General features: G+C 37.1%; 1 protein-coding gene across 3 annotated transcripts in view; it reads left to right on the forward strand.

Annotated features, from left to right (window-relative positions):
- myo7aa (myosin VIIAa) overlaps positions 1-19,782 on the forward strand; it is a 62,574-nt gene that overhangs the window by 32,688 nt on the left and 10,104 nt on the right. For 2 of the 3 annotated variants that reach the window (XM_048168736.1, XM_048168738.1), the window contains 22 exons: positions 168-260; positions 824-918; positions 1,854-1,938; positions 2,027-2,245; positions 2,327-2,644; positions 5,772-5,975; positions 8,315-8,491; positions 8,597-8,686; positions 9,649-9,776; positions 10,536-10,662; positions 11,273-11,392; positions 11,557-11,730; positions 12,591-12,818; positions 13,046-13,216; positions 13,960-14,077; positions 14,162-14,288; positions 14,366-14,535; positions 14,651-14,841; positions 15,002-15,126; positions 15,436-15,593; positions 16,004-16,157; positions 17,528-17,683. In XM_048168736.1, coding sequence (XP_048024693.1) covers positions 168-260; positions 824-918; positions 1,854-1,938; positions 2,027-2,245; positions 2,327-2,644; positions 5,772-5,975; positions 8,315-8,491; positions 8,597-8,686; positions 9,649-9,776; positions 10,536-10,662; positions 11,273-11,392; positions 11,557-11,730; positions 12,591-12,818; positions 13,046-13,216; positions 13,960-14,077; positions 14,162-14,288; positions 14,366-14,535; positions 14,651-14,841; positions 15,002-15,126; positions 15,436-15,593; positions 16,004-16,157; positions 17,528-17,683 — 3,428 coding nt within the window. The remainder of the gene's footprint in view (positions 1-167; positions 261-823; positions 919-1,853; positions 1,939-2,026; positions 2,246-2,326; positions 2,645-5,771; positions 5,976-8,314; positions 8,492-8,596; positions 8,687-9,648; positions 9,777-10,535; positions 10,663-11,272; positions 11,393-11,556; positions 11,731-12,590; positions 12,819-13,045; positions 13,217-13,959; positions 14,078-14,161; positions 14,289-14,365; positions 14,536-14,650; positions 14,842-15,001; positions 15,127-15,435; positions 15,594-16,003; positions 16,158-17,527; positions 17,684-19,782) is intronic. The other variant, XM_048168737.1, reaches the window with a different exon arrangement.

Genomic DNA, 19,782 nt, shown 5'->3' on the forward strand with positions numbered 1-19,782 from the left:
CAGACGAAACTTCTTTTAAAAACATTAAAAATCTAAGTGGTTCCAAACTTTTGGACTGTACTGTACATACATACATACATTTATCTTGGTGTTCACCAAAACAGTTTGTAATCTACCAACATCTCTACTTCTATCTGGACAATTTTTGATAATTTTTTTTCCTTTAGGGGGACCTAAGAGGAACCTGTCAGCGTATCGCTGAAGCCGTATTGGGGCGTGATGATGATTGGCAGATGGGAAAAACAAAGATATTCTTGAAGGTACTTAAAGCAGAACTAATATCTTCTTATAGAACTACCAACTACTTATACATAACAATAGGAGACCACTTATGAAATGCTCTTCACAATCAATAACAGAAGGCAATATTTAAATAATAAATAAAAAATAAGTCATGGAAAAATAAGCTCATCGATGCTGTTAAAAACCATATCGGGGGATTTTATGCAGTCGTGTCAAACTCAAACAATATTGACCTCAATATTCGGGTGTGTTTTTCTGCTGCCGGAAACGCTGCCCTCAGCCAGAGGTCAAAGATCAGGAACTAGCTTGTCCATTACTAAACTGCCAGGATGAGTTTTCCAGGGATTAGGTTTTATCACACCTTCCAGTTCTCTAAAACAGGAAATTCAATTTAGCAGGAAGGAAGAGAGGGTGGTGTCAATACACACTGACAGGAAGTAACGACACCAGGAGGATCAGGACAGATACAGATCAATATGAGGTTTATTAAATGATCTGATGATCAATGGAACATCACAGGAGCATGTTTATGTTTATAGTTAGTTAATGTGTGCTTTAAATACTTCTCTACCTTTATCAGGACCACCATGACATGCTGCTGGAAATCGAGAGAGACAAGGCCATAACCGATAAGGTCATTCTCATTCAGAAAGTTGTCAGAGGATTCAAGGACAGGTACGAATGGCTGCTGATGTTTAGTTTGTGTTGCAAGAACTCTGGGGGAATATGCTAAAAATGAATTACAGTATGCCCACTGTTTATTTGCATTTGTGGTCTGTGTTGTTTGATTCACTTATGCAAATCAGATAACAGCACAAACACACTACAGAAACATCATCTGATCATCATTTGATGAATTCCTGACGCCGTGATTGCTATAAAGTGTGAAAAAAACATTCCCTTTTAAATAAAAATACTTGTTGTATATTTCTGCACGGCATGCAGGCTCATCATTGGTAGAATAAGCATTTCAGTCAAAAATAATTTATGCAGTATGTCAAAACTTTAACCTGCGGGGGGGATTTAACCCAAAGCAATAGTTTAAATGTAGCCAATTTTGACTTGGCAATCAGTAGCTGGATTTCCATCCAAACGTTAAGCAAATCTTTTCAAAAATTCAAAATAAGAAAAAAACACAAATGCGCATTTCCATCAGGTTGTTAGAGCTGATGACGTGGTATTGGTAACCTAGTAAACAACAGTAAATAGAACACCATCAGTGGAAACAGCCGATTAATCACATAGGTTTAATGTTCGCTACGTCAGAATTTATTTGGCAAATGCGTTTTCATCTCCTGTTATTCACATTAACTCTTTTTCGCACAAAAATTACCTCAAGTGAGCATAATAACTTTTTGGGGGGATTTTTTCTGAAATTTGGCATTTCCATCACTCGTTTCTGATGCGATACTTAAAAATATGCTTAGAAAACGGGTGATGGAAACATAGCTAATGACTATTTCGGGCAAAATCAAAACTTTTTTTTTCTGGACAAATATTTCCTATTGCTGAAATTTCGTGCATCACTACATTAAACTGTATTGCAGTTGGTTTGTGATTTAAGACTTTTGTGCTGAACTCAAACAGAATAAAAAACATCTTTCCCACAGATCTAACTTCTTGAAGTTGAAAAAATCAGCCTTGTTGATCCAGAAAACGTGGAGGGGTTACTACTGCCGGAAGAACTACGGAGCGGTTGGTCTCAAACATTCTTATATACTGTACAGGTATACATTTGCAATTGTGGCTCTCCAGTCTCTAACACTCGTTTCCCGTCTTGTAGATGCGTGGTGGTTTCTCACGTCTGCAGGCATTGTATCGTTCTCGCAAACTCTACCAGACGTACCATGTTGCACGTCAGAGAATCACCCTTTTCGAGGGCCGCTGCAGAGGATACCTAGTGCGCCGGGCGTTTCGACACCGTCTTTGGGCCGTCATCACCATCCAGGCATATACGAGGGGAATGATCGCCCGCCGACTCTACAAAAGACTCAAAGGAGAGGTGAGTACAACTGGATTTATTTGTAGATTACAATATACGTTTTGCAGCAAACACATCACTCTCTTTTTCCATCTATCTCAGTACCGGCGACGTTTGGAAGCGGAGAAGATGCGATTGGCTGAGGAGCAGAAGTTTAGGAACCAGATGAGTGCCAGGAAGGCCAAAGAAGAAGCCGAAAAGAAGCACCAGGAAAGATTGGCACTGCTGGCGCGAGAGGATGCTGAGCGTGAGAGGAAGGAGCGAGAGGAGGCAAGGAGGAAAAAGGAAATGTTGGACCAGATGGAGAAAGCACGACATGAGCCGGTCAATGACTCTGATATGGTGGACAAGATGTTTGGCTTTTTGGGAACCACAAACTCGTTCCCTGGTCAGGAGGGTCAAGCGCCTGCTGGGTTTGAGGTGAGGATGGGGATCTGTCACTTTTACAATCTAAACTAGGTGTGTTGGACTTCATGCGGCACTGTGCAGAAGGATCTGTGTCTAACTTGAAGCAGTGCATGCCGGTTAAATTACGTACAAATTGTGATCGGTTACTGATTACAAGTTACATGACAAAAATTGTAGTTAGTAACGTAATCCATTACATTACATATTTAAGGTTTGACACTGACTACTTTTGGATTACTTTTAGATTACTTTTGATCTTACTTGTTTATCACATTGATTTGAGTAGAATAATCTTGTACCATATTGATATAAAAATACAAAGAGAAAGAAAATATATTTCATTCTTTATCAGCAACATGAAGTGCATTAAATATTACATCACATCAGGGTTTCCCAGACTGGGGTTCGTGATGGAACTGCAGGGTGTTCCTGAGTTTAATGAAAAGCTATTAAGTAATTAAATAATAAAACATTTAAAATTAAAATAAATCTTTTTAAAATAAAAACAATACAAATAAAACACTACTAAAAAAGATTAAAAATATGTATATTTTATCTGTTTGCCTTCATGTCATGTGACCATTAACCGACATCTGAGAACCGTGAACTTAATTTTATTATTTATTATTATTGACTTAATTTTATTATTGAACTATCTTACGAATTAAAATCTCAGGGGGTACATCAAGTAAATATATTTGATCAAAAAAATTTCAGATGACAAAAAAGTTTGGGAATCCTTGAATCAATGAATTATGAATATTTGACTGCCATTGTGAGAATAACATGCAATCATGTAATCAATAAAAAAGTAACTGTAGTCTGATTACGAGTACACAATATACTTAACAAGTACAATACAAGTACTTAATTTTTGGAATCTGATTACGTAATCTAGATTACATGTAATCAGTTACTACCCAGCTCTGTTAATTTCTTATTCAGTATTTTTGTCTTGTTTTGCAGTACAAATTTCTAAACATTCATAAATCCAGATACATTTACTTAAGAAGCAAAATGACATGATATTAAGTCTTGTTTTCTGAAAAATGTATCAACATTAAGTGAATTTTTGCTTAAAACAAGAAAAAACAGGGTGAGAATATTGATCTTGTTTTCCCTTTGAATATAGATATATTTTTCTTGTTTTAAGCATTAACTCACATAATTTCCACTGGTGCTAATAAATCCATATTTTAATAACCGTAAAAACTCTTTTCATGTAATATTATGCCATGTTTAACAAAATAAATCTGATAAAAAGTATATTGTCAGCATATATTAAATTGGTATTTAAACAGTATGTAGACTTATGTTCAACTTTACTCTTGTATATGCAGGTGCTGTATTAAGCAGTACATACAGGTGCTGGTCATATACTTAGAATATCGTGAAAAAGTTCATTTTTTATTGTAAATTATTTTTAAAAATGAAACTTTCATATATTCTAGATTCCCTACATGTAAAGTAAAACATTTCAAAAGTTTTTTTTTTTTTTAAATTTTGATGATTAGAGCGTACAGCTCATGAAAGTCCAAAATCCAGTATCTCAAAATATTAGAATATTTCCTAAGATCAATCAAAAAATGGATTTTCAAAACAGAAAGGTTCAAGTTCTTTAAAGTATGTTCATTTGTACACTCAATTCTTGGTCGGCAGCACATATTACAGCAAATGACTTGCCCTAGCACAAAATACAGCATCAGTGAAGTGTGGCATGGAAGTGATCAGCCTGTGGCACTGCTGAGGCACTATTGAGCCTTCAGATCATCTGTATATTGTTGGATCGACTGTTTCTCATCTTTCTCTTGAAAATATCCCATAGATTCAGGGGTCAGGCATGTTGGCTGGCCAATAAAGCACAGTAATATCATGGTTAGCAAACCACTTGGAAGTGGTTTTTGCACTGTGGGCAGGTGCTAAAGTCCTGCTGGAAAAGGAAATCAGCATCTCCATAAAGCTTGTCAGCAGATGGAAGCATAAAGTGCTCCAAAATCTCCTGGAAGATGGCTGCATTGACTTTGCACTTGATAAAACACAATGGACCAACACCAGCAGATGTCACAGCCCCCCAAATCATTACTAACTTCAGAAACTTCCCACTAGACTTCAAGCAGCTTGGATTCTGTGCCTCTCCAGTCTTCCTTCAGACTCTGGGACCATGATTTCAACATGAAATGCAAAATTTACTTTTATCTGAAAAGAGGACTTTCGACCACTGTTCACTGTCCAGTTCTTTTTCTCCTTAGCCCAGGTAAGATGCTTCTGACGTTGTTTCTGTTTCAGAAGTGGCTTGGTAGTCCTTTTCCTGAAGATGTCTGAGTGTGGTGACTCTTGATGCGCTGACTCCGGCTTCATTTGACTCATTGTGAAGCTCTCCCAAGTGTCTGAAGCAGCTTTACTTGATAGTATTCTCAAGCTTGTGGTCATCCCTGTTGCTTATGCACCTTTGCCTACCCAATTTCTTCCTTCTAGTCAACTTTGCATTTAATATGCTTTGATACATCACTCCACCACATTCAGTAATGACCATCTGTGATTTATTCTCTTTGTGGAGAAGTCAGCAGTCTTCCCCATTAGTGTGGTTTCAAAGAACAAGAGATACCCGGAATTTATACTGTAGGGATGGTCATTTAATGAAACTCAAATGTAAATATTCTAATATTTTGAGATACTGGATTCTGGACTTTCATGAGCTGTACGCTCTAATCAACAAAATTAAAAAAAAAAAAAAAAAAACTTTTGAAATGTTTTACTTTACATGTAGGGAATGTAGTATAAATGAAAGTTTCATTTTTTTAAACAATTTACAATAAAAAATGAACTTTTTCACGATATTCTAATTATATGACCAGCACCTGTAAAGTGTTTACATGAAAAACACCTGAAACATCTGAGTATTTGACAAATATTGCAGCTAATCTACTTCATCTGCGATTTAGAATTCAAACTCCATGCAAGCATCACTACGGGAACCAGAAAGTGTCTAACTTCATGTCTCCGTTTTCAGCTCCTCCCCGACTGCAAGCAGCAAATCTTGCCGACTGGTTAAATCCAGCCACAGTCAAACACAACTGATCCCTCACCTCATTAATTAGTTGATTAACTAAGCTCCAGTTTGTCATTGTGTTTTCCTCAGGACCTGGAGCGAACGCACAGGGAGCTTGAGGTGGAAGACCTGGATGAATCTCTTCCTCTCCCAGAGGATGATGTGGAAGACTTGTCGGAGTACAAATTTGCCAAGTACTCTGCCACATATTTCCAGGGCACGACCACTCACACTTACATGCGCCGCCCGCTCAAACAGCCCTTACTGTTTCACGAAGATGAAGGAGATCAGCTGGTATGTAACCTTTGACTAATGACACTCAAACGCACTGTAGGAAGTTGTATTATTAACTATGTAACGATAATGTCTTTTTAAAGAAGTATATACACACATACATATTCAAGATGTACATAAATACTATAAAAGCATCAACATATATAGCTTTTTTAAAATAAATGTAAATATGTTTTATATAAATATACATTTTTAATAGTAAGTACCTCAGTTTTGAAGTCACGGTTCGGTATGGTTTTCGGTACAGCAAGTGGGGAGAAAACTAAACATAAAATTTCTTCTTTTTTTTTAAACAGTGGCTTACTTTACAAATTGTGTTTTTGTCTTTAAATATATTAAATTAAATTATAACTAAAAGTTTCTTAAGGATAAAAAAAATATCTCTGCTAATGCTATAAACTATGGAGCCCTTACTTGAACATTATGCTACTATAATATTAAAGGTTAACAACTGAGCCCAAACTATTAGCCTAAATTTAATTGCTTTTTATTTTTAGATAAAATAATCGACACTCAAATAAGCAAGCAAACATGTAAGCTGGACCTAAGGCAGTTTTTGCATTAACTTCTAAATGTTTTTACTAAACTGTTTTTACCAATTCGTTGTTGAAATATAATCATTTCTACACAGTGGCTGTCATTTTCACAACAGATTTATTTAAACATACATTAAAGGGTTAGTTCACCCAAAAATGAAAATTATGTCATTAATGACTCACTCTCATGTTGTTCCAAACCCGTAAGACCTCCGTTTAACTTCGGAACACAGTTTAAGATATTTTAGATTTAGTCCGACAGCTTTCTGTCCCTCCATTGAAAGTGTAGGTATGGTGCACTGTCCATGTCCAGAAAGGTAATAAAAACATAATCAAAGTAGTCCATGTGACATCAGTGGGTTAGTTAGAAGTTTTTGAAGCATCTAAAATACATTTTGGTCCAAAAATAACAAAAACTATGACTTTATTCAGCATTGTCTTCTCTTCCAGGTCTGTGTATATCCACAGTGACGCTGCTTCTTCTTCTTCTTCTACGGCGGTTGGCATCCAGCTTATTGGTGCATTACCGCCCCCTTCTGCTCCGGACTGTGACGCGATTAGGACATCCACGACATGCACACCTACGCACCATTTTAAAAAATATAGCAATACCAAAATACAAACAATGTAGAATAGCTTGAATACAGCGTGCGTCTCCCTCAGACTGTAAACGAAGCTCGGGCGCACTACATAACACGTCATCAGCGTCACTGTCCGGAGCAGAAGGGGGCGGTAATGCACAAATAAGCTGGATGCCAACCGCCGTAGAAGAAGAAGAAGCAGCGTCACTGTGGATATACACAGACCCGGAAGAGAAGACAGTGCTGAATAAAGTCGTAGTTTTTGTTATTTTTGGACCAAAATGTATTTTAGATGCTTCAAAAGCTTCTAACTAACCCACTGATGTCACATGGACTACTTTGATGATGTTTTTATTACCTTTCTGGACATGGACAGTGCACCATACCTACACTTTCAATGGAGGGAAAGAATGCTCTCGGAGTAAATCTAAAATATCTTAAACTGTGTTCCGAAGATAAACGGAGGTCTTACGGGTTTGGAATGACATGAGGGTGAGTCATTAATTACATAATTTTCATTTTTGGGTGAACTAACCCTTTAAATAGCCTAATCAGGACATCCCTAAAAGGTTAAGTAAAATATAATGATTATATAGACTAATACAGTGCATATATTAAGCGAAAGAGTTCATTTCTCTAGCGAACTAACGAACTTTGGACACTGAATGGCTTTTCTGAGGTAAATGCTACATGACATATTGTTTACAAGCTTTCATTGATGTCTTTCCGCCGTTGAAACACTAATTGAGCGATTACACGAGATATGACCTTTTCAGTAAGTTGTACTGTATCTTTTAACATACCTTCAGATGTTCATTCATGTTTATTCTGTAACTAGTATTAAAGAGGAAGAGATGATCGCGTTCACTCGTGCTCCGCGCTGCCGGTTGAACTGAGGCGCTTGTACAGTGATCTGTCACGCCACATCAAAGCGTGTCAAAATGGCATTTTCTGTTTAAATTTCGTGATTTCGTGGACAGAATTTGAAGGATGACACTTTGTTTCTTATCGAAAGTAACAAAACGCAGAGCTTATTGCGATTATTGGTGGTTAATGGTGGTTAGGCTACAATGTTGCAATATAATGCTTCGGGACACATGTGCACTGAACTGAAAGCCCTGTACCGAAACTGTTCGGTACGAATACGTGTACCATTACACCCCTAATTGTTAGTATTTAAATGTTTGTTTGATGAGTTACTGGTTATCTCCTCGTCCTGCAGGCTGCTCTGGCCGTTTGGATCACGATTCTCCGATTCATGGGTGACCTTCCAGAACCCAAATACCACACGGCCATCAGTGACGGCAGCGAGAAGATTCCTGTCATGACCAAGATCTACGAGACACTTGGCAAGAAAACCTACAAGAGAGAGCTGCAGGCTCTGCAGGGAGATGGAGAGGTACTTTAGACAACATAAGAGTGTAGGAGAAGATTACTAATACACTGGGACAAATGAGGCAATGTTTTCATGATTTATAAGTCTCTTTTCATCCACCTCTTACAGAACACTCACGTTGACAGTCACAAAAAGAGCAGTGTGCGTCACAAGCTGGTGTCGCTCACCCTGAAGAAGAAGTCGAAGATTACAGAGGAGGTGAGTGATGCTGTTACCATGGTGATTTTATCATGCTACACTTCCTTATTCCCTTCTTTCTACAAGCTCTCTTTTAAACTCGGTGACCCTTTTGAGACATTGATTGTACAGGTATGAGCCACTGCCATTCAAATATTCATTCCACTGTCAGCAAAGGAGGTTATCAGGAGTCATAAACTCTCCTTCCACCAACCAGATATGAAAGAACCAATCAGCTATTAATTGCACGCACACACACACACACACACACACACACAAAAACAACATAACAATTAACTGGATGAAACTGCAGCCACCAAAAGTGGGTCATTGGATTTAAAAAAAAAACAACTTAGATCTATCTATAAAATGGACACATGACATTGTTATACAAAGGTAGACACCTGTTATGTATCTTAATGCATTGAAAATGAACTGATCTGTATGGAATTTGGACCCATTCCCCCCTTGTACCTTTTATTTGACCATCCTGTCATGTTTTTTGTGTTTTCTTCTATTTCCTTTGCTCCATCATGCATGCTATTGGGCCACTGCTATTATCAATGAATGTTTAGCTCATTGTTTGTAATTTGTTTCAATGTATAAAATTAAACTAATAAGCTTCCTCAGAAACAAAATCATCTTGACTTTAATGAAGATGAATCGGTTTAGTAACTTTGACCATTACTATAGTTAACTTCTTTTAAACTGTGTGTGTGTGTGTGTGTGTGTGTGTGTGTGTGTGTGTGTGTGTGTGTGTGTGTACAGTATAAAGTTGTATCTAAAATGCTTCATTCATTCATTCATTCATTCATTCATTCAAATGTTCATTTATGTTGTGGCTATTTTGGTGGATTATGTTTTTTTTAAATAATTTTTTAAAAGAAATCTATTTTATATTTCCAGTGCGTTATCTGATGTAATTTATCATTTCAACCCTGATCCTGATTTTAAAGTTTTTTCCTTTTTTTTTTTTCTTCTAGGTGACCAAGCGTCTGAATGATGGTGAATACACAGTCCATGGAAACAGCATGCTGGAGGACCGACCCACATCCAATCTGGAGAAGCTACACTTTATCATCGGCAACGGCATCCTTCGCCCAGGGTTGAGGTCAGACAATGGATACATATATATATCATAAATTATATATATACACTACAAGTCAAAAGTTTGGAAACATTACTATTTTTAATGTTTTTGAACGAAGTCTCTTATGCTCATTAAGGCTGCATCTTTTGAATGATTTCTGAAGGATCATGTGACACTGAAGACTGGAGTAATGATGCTGACAATTCAGCTTTGCATCACAGAAATAAATTATATTTTAAATTATATATAATATAATATAATATATAATAATATTTCACAATATTATTGTTTTTTCTGTATTTATTATGAAATAAATGCAGCCTTAATGTGCATAAGAGACTTCGTTCAAAAACATTAAAAAATAGTCATTCCAAACTTTTGACTGGTAGTGTGTGTGTGTGTATATGTATATATATATATATATATATTAGTGTGTGTGTGTGTGGTTCCCTACGTTATGGGGACAAAATGTCTACCCAAGGATAGTGATACCAGGAATCTTTGACCTTTTTTTGGGGACATTTTTGGTCCACATGAGGAAGATAGCTTATAAATCATACTACATGATGTATTCGGAAAATGTACGAATGTAGAAAGTTTTCTAGGAGGGTTGTGTTTAGGGATCGGGTTGGGGATAGAAAATCATCATTATAATAAATCAGCATAAAATCATTATGTCTACAGAAATTCTCCATAAAACATGGAAACTCAGTGTGTGTGTATACTGATTCATCACTCCCAAACAACCCTGAACAAACTTCTTCCTGCTGTTTCTTACAGAGATGAGATCTACTGTCAGATCTGTAAGCAGTTGACCCAGAATCCCTCTAAAAGCAGTCACGCCCGCGGCTGGATCCTCATGTCTCTGTGTGTCGGCTGCTTCGCTCCCTCTGAGAAGTTTGTCAAGGTAAAAAATGCTGGTTATATATAAACTCTTCACTCTTCAGATTATCTTCTCTCCTTTTTTCCTCTTCTTACTTGTAGCTTTAACTGTGATCGATGCACCTGTGATATATTTCAACCCCAGACAAATAATTTTATCATGTCTGGTAAATATTTGAAATATATATCTGTTATATACTGTTTAGCATTGTGTACTTTGATCTTAACACCTTTAACCTTATTATTTATTCTCAGGTTAGGTAAAGTAAATAGAGTCTGGCCTAAATTATAAGCATTTTTAGTTGCAATTTGGTCAGAAAACTTTGTTGTGATACATTCTTACTCAAAGCCTTACAACACTAAAAATCAAAGCCTCTGTCGCTAGGCAGTTTTTGTAATCAATTAAATTTCTTTTAAGTGGTTACATTTCTTTTCATAATAAACAAAAATGTAAAGGCAAAAAAAATTATTATAAAAATTATTATAAATTACAAATTATTATATTGTCCACACGATTTACTTAAAACGAGAGAATGAATTAGTAAATCGCCCCAGTGAGGTTTTAGTGGTTAATTCTGACCAATTATGATTACAATCACGATTATTGAAAGTTCAGTATGTCTGTCCTCCTGTAGTACCTGAGGAACTTCATCAGTGAGGGTCCTCCGGGTTACGCTCCCTATTGCGAGGAGAGACTGAGGAGAACGTTTGTGAATGGAACAAGAACACAACCACCATCCTGGCTAGAGCTTCAGGTGCAGCTGATTTTACTGATTATATCTGCTTTATTAATAACCAGTCTAGTTCTGCTGCTCTTTTCCATGCAACAAAAGTTGACAAGCGACTCTGTCAAACTCTAGGACAAAAGGCACAATAAAAGCAGTCCATATGACATCTTCTTTTCACAATTTTATCCAAGGCCACAAAATCAAAAAAGCCAATAATGCTACCCGTGACATTTATGGACGGAACCACAAAAACACTTTTGACGGACTCTGCGACCACGGCCATGGAGCTCTGCAACGCACTGTCCGACAAGATCAGCCTTCAGGATCGATTTGGCTTCTCCCTGTACATTGCTCTGTTTGATAAGGTACACACACTAACAACCAAGATCAGTTTGGTTCAGTTATTGTTGTTCATTTAACACTATGAAACCTACTGTATCATATTTAATACGCAAATTTCTAAGGCTTCTAAATTATCAACATAACCAAAACTTGTAAAAAAAAACCTGCTGCATTCACTCTACTACATGCCTTCTGTCGGCTCATTGATAGTTTATACTTTTAGTGTAATTCTGAAAACGTACACCTTAGGGTCTTTACTGATTTTTATAAAGTAAACATAAGAATAAAGAATAAATTTTATATTGCTAGTAATATTTGAAATCTTACTGGACTGAAGCACCTTAAGTTTACTTGATTATCCATGCATCAGTTTTTAGAAAAATCAAGTTAAAATGTGAGAGTATAAAATATGATCCATCAGGCTTTTGAGGAACATTTATTTGTTCATCCCTCAATCATCATTGTATTGCATTGCATTATATGTTTTTAAACTACAGAGATGTGATCATAAATCTAAGATTTTAAATATTTTACTAAGACATTATTGGCAGATATAGAATGACAGCTGATATTTATATGCATTTTATATAAGTAGTCTGCTATTGGCTACAGTTATAAAGATCTCATTGATTTTTATTACAGAATCATACTTTTTGGCCATATAAATATCAGCATCTGCACTAAATTGCTTTCTTTTTTTTCCCTTCATATTCTTAATATATCATACTATATGAGCCATAAAAGCCCCTTATATAAGATTTGTTTTTTAAATTTGTCTAAAAGTTCAATAAACTGTTCAATTAAAAAAAAAAAAATCTGACTGTTATTTCATATGTTAGGCTTTACAAGGTTAAGAAAGCTTTTTGGACTCTATTTCTGGCAGGTTTCCTCTCTTGGCAGTGGTAATGATCATGTGATGGACGCTGTGTCTCAGTGTGAGCAGTACGCTAAAGAGCAGGGCGCTCAGGAGCGCAACGCCCCCTGGAGGTTGTTCTTTAGAAAGGAGATATTCACACCTTGGCACGACCCAGCAGAGGACGCTGTCGCTACAAACCTCATCTACCAGCAGATCGTGCGCGGCGTCAAGTTTGGCGAATACCGCTGTGATAGGGTATGAACCTCAGACACAGAAACAAGTCAATAAATAGATTTTTTATTCACACCATATTTCTAAGGAGGGAATATTCTCTTTCTCTGCATCTTTCTCTTTTGCTTTTTATTTGTGTTTTTCTACTATTCCTTTTCTTCCTTTCCTCTTTTGATTATCTTTATTTCTTTTCGCACATCTATTTTCTTGCACTTTTCCTGTATCTTTCTGTATCTTTTATCTTCCGGGAGGAGGAGGATCTAGCGGAGCTGGCGTCGCAACAGTACTACGTGGACTATGGCTCTGAGATCCTTGTGGAACGTCTGTTAAGTCTTATTCCATCCTACATCCCGGACAGAGAGATCAGCTCGGCCAAAACCGTGGAGAGATGGGCTCAGTTCATAATGGCTGCACACAAAAAGGTGGCAAAAGTTAATCTCAGCAGTCACTTGAATGGACTTAAAGGGATAGTTCACCCAAAAATGAAAATTCTGTCATCATTTACTCACCTTCAAGTTGTTCCAAACCTGTATGAATTTGTTTCTTCTGCTGAACACAAAAGAAGATATTTTGAAGAATGTCGGTAACCAAACAGTTGATGGACCCCACTGACTTTCATAGTTTTTTTTCCATACTATGGAAGTTAATAGCTACCGCTAACTGTTTGTTTACTGACATTCTTCAAAATATCTTCTTTTGTGTTCAGCAGAAGAAACAAATTCATACAGGTTTGCAACAACTTGAGGGTGAGTAAATGATGACAGAATTTTCATTTTTGGGTGAACTAGCCCTGTTCACACCAAGGGTATGAATGATATAGCTATGGCAATATTGATAAAAATATAGTTGTAAAAATCGTTCTGAATGTAAAAAATATCAAAGTCAACACCACAATTATAACACTCACGGCACAGAGAAATAATATCGTTGGAATCAGTTTCACAATGATTTTTTCCAGGTGATGAATGATAAAACATTGGCAGCCAATCAGAATCCATCCTGCTCTCAAGAACCTCAGCTAACATGAAAAAACAATGAATGTTAGCAAAGATTAAACTGTAACAAATGTATTGCACATTGTTAGTTAATTTTAAGGTTAACTAATGGGACCTTATTGTAAAGTGTTAGTGTTACCATTGTTAGTAACACTGTGTTGTATCTGTAGGGTATCTACACTCAGAAGAGGGTGGACCCTCAGAAAGTGAAGGAGGAAGTTGTGGATTTTGCTCGTTATAAGTGGCCATTGTTATTCTCAAGATTCTATGAGGCCTTTAAATTTTCAGGTATTTCTTACATTACATTAATATTGCACAAGGTTATTGTGATGTATGTTTACAGATGTGTTACAGATGTGTTTCTGTCTGAAGGTCCTAGCCTACCCAAGAATGACGTGATTGTGGCTGTAAACTGGACAGGTGTTTACTTTGTGGACGAGCAAGAGCAGGTTCTTTTGGAGCTTTCTTTCCCAGAGATCACCGCTGTGTCCAGCAGCAGGTATGGGTTTCACAGATATTTGTTTGGAGGTCTGATATGATTTGAGCTTTGAAGATAAAAGCCTGTGTGTTTGCCAGAGGGGGGAAGCTTCAGGCCCAGAGCTTCACATTAGCCACCATCAAAGGGGACGAGTACACGTTCACCTCCAATAATGCAGAGGACATACGGGACCTGGTGGTCACCTTCCTAGAGGGTCTCAGGAAGAGATCCAAGTTTGTTGTGGCCTTACAGGACAACCCCAGTCGAGGTTAGAGAAGCACAAACACATCATATCAATAACATTTTATTTTGTTTCTTTGACATTTCTTTAGCATCGCTTACAGCCATTCTCTTCTTTCATGTAACTCATTTATCCTGATCAGCTGGCGATGATTCAACGTTCCTGAGCTTCCTAAAAGGTGACCTCATTCTGCTGGACCAGGACACGGGCGAGCAGGTCATGACATCAGGCTGGGCCCACGGGATCAACGACAGAACCAAACAGAAAGGAGATTTCCCTGCCGACTGTGTTTATGTGCTGCCCACAGTCATTAGACCTCCACCTGATATTGTGGTACTGATTTTTTTAAATATTATGTTCAGGGTTTGCTTCATATATTTATTATTTCAGTTATGTATGATTTATGTCTCTTCTTAAAGCCTCTCATATTCTCTGTGCCTGTCTTGTGTGTTCTCTCTCTCTCTTTTGCCCTCTCTTTGACTTTACGGCTCAGGCTTTGGTTACCATGACACCAGACCAACGTCAGGAGTCAATCCGGATTTCACATGTCCCTATAACGGAGTCGGAGGAGAGGATAAAGCCGTACACTCTGGAGGAATACTCATATGACTACTTCAGGTGAACAGACACCACTTCTGTCCCTAAATCGTAATTCTTGCCAGTTATGCTGCAATCAGGAGTCTTACTAGAAGGCTTTACTTTTAATTACATTTTAAAGGAAATGCAAAATTGTCCCTATTGACTTTCTTAATACTTTCTTAATTCCTGGTGTTATTGTGCACTATTCATAAGTGCAGGTTATTCTAAAGAAAATACAATTTGATTTTACAAAGAAAGCAAAGAAGAAGTTTTTTAATGTACACAATTAACTTGTGCACATGCATTTGCATGACCCTCATTGACTCTCGACCCTCTCCACTCGTCCAGGCCTCCTCCCAAACACACGCTCAGTAGAGTGATGATCACCAAGAACCGCGGGAAGGACAAACTGTGGTCCTGCACACGAGAACCCATCAAACAGGCCCTTCTGAAGAAGTGTGTGGGCCATGAGGAGCTTTCCCAGGAGGCCTGCATGGCTTTCATTGATATCCTTCAGACCCGGGATTCATGAAAAATATAATTTCACATCTTTTTTCATATTATGGGCTGACCTAAGCCCTAAAATAGGCTTTATTTTCTTTATGCAAAATATAATTTCATAGTTTTCTTTGATTTTGGGCTGACCTGGGCCTTAAAATAGGCTTTATTTTCTCTATGTAAATTTGATTTTTGACCTGAAATATGACCTGGGCCCTAAAATATGCTTTTTGTTCTATATACAAAATATAATTTCATATTATTTTCTTTTAATTTTAGGCTGAAATATGACATGGACACTAAAAATGGCTTTATTTTAAAGATTAAATGTTAAAATTTTATGCTAGTGAGTAATGAGATTTTTCAGAACCTTATCTTCATTCTGAACGTTAATCATCCTTGACCTGCTCTTCTGCACCTATAATGAAATATATGGGCGATTATCCATCCAAGCGGACACGTTCTGTGAACGAGCTCACGGATCAGATCTTCGAGGGTGCGCTGAAGGCGGAGCCTCTTAAAGACGAGATCTTCTGCCAGATACTCAAACAAATGACTGACAACCATGTCAAGTACGTCTCTCCATATAGCCAGATGCTGTGATTTCTTCCAATTAACACTTCTGCTTTGAAAGCAAGGCTGCATTTATTTGATCAAAAATACTGTAATATTGTGAAATATTATTGCCATTTAAAATACCTGTTTTCTATTTGAATTTATTTAAAAATGTACATTTTAAAATGTATTCCTGTAATGCAGAGCTGAATTTACAGCATCATTCAGTCTTCAGTGTCACATGATCGTTCAGAAATCATTCTAATATGCTGATTTGCTGCTCAAGAAACATTTCTTATCATTATCAGTGTTGAAAACAGTTGTGCTGCTTCAGATATTTTTATGGAAACCGTGATAAATGTTTTTCAGGATTATTGGATGAATAGAAAGTTCAAAAGAACAGTGTTAAAGGGTTAGTTCACCGAAAAATTAAAATTGTCATTTATTACTCACCCTCATATCGTTCCACACCCATAAGACCTTCGTTCATCTTCAGAACACAAATTAAGATATTTTTGATAAAATCCGATGGCTCAGTGAGGCCTGCATTGCCAGCAAGATCATTTCCCTTTTCAATGCCCAGAAAGCTACTAAAGACATATTTAAAACAGTTCATGTGACTACAGTGGTTCGACCTTAATATTATAAAGCGCCGAGAATATACTTTTTGTGTGCCAAAAAAAATCAAAATAGCAACTTTTTTCAACAATATCTAGTGATGGGCGATTTCAAAACACTGCTTCATGAAGCTTCGAAGCTTTACGCTACACGCTACGCTTATGACGTAACGAAGCCTCGTTTACTGAAATCACGTGATTTTGGTGCTCCGAACCACTTATTCGAAACAAAAGATTCGTAAAGCTTCGAAGCTTCATGAAGCAGTGTTTTGAAATCGCCCATCACTAGATATTGTCAAATAAAGTCATTATTTATTTTTTTTTTTTTGGCTCACAAAAAGTATTCTCGTCGCTTTGTAACATTAGTTTTGAATCCACTGTAGTCACATTAACTGTTTTTAGTACCTTTCTGGGCATTAAAAAAGGAAATGATTTTGCTGGCAATGCCGGCCTCACTGAGCCATCAGATTTTATCAAAAATATCTTAATTTGTCTTCTGAAGATGAACGAAGGTCTTACGGGTGTTGAACGACATGAGTAATTAATGACTGAATTTTCATTTTTGGGTGAACTAACCATTTAATTTGAAATATAAACATTTTTTGTAACATTATAAATGTCTTTACTGTCACTTTTGATCAATTTAATGCAGAATGAAGGTTTTCATTTTTTACTGACCCCAAACTTTTGCACATTAGTGTATGTTCTGCTCACTGTTATTCGTACCAGCCGTTCATTGTTTAAATGCAATGGTTTGTCTGTTTGTGTAGGTACAGTGAAGAGAAGGGCTGGGAGCTGCTTTGGCTGTGTGCTGGTCTCTTTCCTCCCAGTAACGTCCTCTTACCACACGTCCAGAGGTTTCTACAGTCGAAGAAACATCATCCGTTGGCTCCTGACTGCATGCAGAGACTGCAGAAAGCTTTACGGTGACAACTCTCCCTCACCTCACATACAATTGCATGTGCATGCACAAACAGGCATATATATATTGTCTAGGACCTATTTTTATTGCAAAGATCATATCTGAAGGAGCATATATACCACCAAAAAAGAGCCTTTTTTCCTGTGCAATTTGGAGCATTTAGTCCATGTCAGAAGCATTTTGTCTGTCAGAGAGAACAGTAACTGTAGTGTGACTGGTGTTTGTTGAACTAGATTAGAAGTGCCACATCTTAGACTGCTTATTTATTTTACTTTATTTTCAATTCTTTGACAGTTAAGAATGGTCAGCATCACTTACAGCTGTTGTCTTCCATCATATAACTCATTTATCCTGATCAGCTGCTGATATTTCACTGCTTTTAGAGAAGCAAAGCCAACATAAGCTCTGAAACATATGGTGCATTCAGTTCATGTCAGAAAGATCGTATTTATAACTTGAATGCAAATGGAAGCCAAATTCAACAAAGTCATAATTATGTGTGGGAAACTCTTTGATCTCCAAAGTAGAATGTGTCAGTGTCAATGTCAGTGAAAAAACATGGCAGGAGCAATGGATGCAACGTCTGTTGTTGACTTTTTCCCCATTTACAATAAAACTACCTTAACTAAGTTGCCTATACAAAATACAGTAGTATTGTACAATTAAGATGAAATGCATAATGATTCAATTTGCAGTGGCTTCATAAATAATTAAAATCATTAAAAATATGTTTCTGTAGCTCAAACAGTTGAGCAATGCCGGGGTCATGTGTTTGATTCCCAGGGAATGCATGAACTGGTAAAATATATACCTTGAACTCAAAGTCGCTTTGGTTAAAAGCATTTGCAAAAATAGCAAATGCATAAAAAGCAAAAAAGATATTTTTTTTAAATTAAGATATTGTACACTAGTGTTGAGTGTAAAGCATTACTAAGTAATTAATTACTGTAATTCAGTGTTTTTAGATATTGAAATGTAAGGGATTACTCAGAACACCTGGAATGGAGAACACCTGATCTCTTCTGAAAGCTGGTTCCAGCTGCGGCTGGCTTAACAGCTAAAAGCAGACTCTCCCTCCTTTGAGTGAACCCTTGGTATTTCTAAGTGACTCTGAGTGATCTGTTAGGTTTATATTCTATGAGCATATCTGCAATGTATTGAGGTCCTAGGCCATTGAGTGATTTATAAACAAGTAACAGTACTTTAAAATCAATTCTAAATGCAACTGGAAGCCAGTGCAAGGACCTGAGGACTGGTGGGATGTGTTCATGTTTTCTGGTTCTGCTCAGAATCCTGGCAGCAGCGTTCTGTATGAGCTGCAGCTGTCTTATGGTCTTTTTGGGAAGACCAGTGAGGAGCTTCCATTACAATAATCCACCCTGGCTGGTGATGAAAGTATGAACAGGTTTCTCTAAGTCTTGACTGGAGACAAAGCATCTAATTCTTGCAATATTTTTGAGATGATAATATGCTGATTTAGTTATTGTCTTTACATGGCTACTGAAACTCAGGTCTGACTCCAAAATCACACCAAGATTCCTGACTTGATTTTTAATTGTTTGACCCCTAGAGTGAAGGTATGCGTTCACTTTGAGAACTTCATCTTTGTTTCCAAATGCAATGACTTCAGTTTTGTCTTTGTTTAACTGAAGGAAGTTTAGGCACATCCAATTTTTAATTTCATCAATGCATTGGCACAGGGAGTCAATGGGGCTGTAGTCGTTAGGTGATAGGGCTAGTTAAATCTGGGTGTCATCTGCATAGCTGTGATATGCAATTTGTTTTTTTCTCATTATTTGGCTCAGTGGCAGCATATATATAAGTTGAACAGGAGGGGTACAAGTATTGAACCTTGAGGGACTCCGCATGTCATGAATGTCCACTCAGACTTATGGTCACCGATACTCACATAATAACCTCTCCCTTCTAAGTATGACCTGAACCATTTAAGGACCATCCCAGAAAGCCCAACCCAGTTTTCCAGCCTATCAAGAAGTATGTTGTGATCGACAGTGTCAAATGCAGCACTGAGATCGAGAAGAACCAGCACTGATAATTTACCTGAATCTGTGTTTAGGCGAATATCATTTATTATCTTTATGA

This window comes from Megalobrama amblycephala, linkage group LG19 (assembly GCF_018812025.1).
Source record: "Megalobrama amblycephala isolate DHTTF-2021 linkage group LG19, ASM1881202v1, whole genome shotgun sequence".
Classification (NCBI taxonomy): Eukaryota; Metazoa; Chordata; class Actinopteri; order Cypriniformes; family Xenocyprididae; genus Megalobrama; species Megalobrama amblycephala.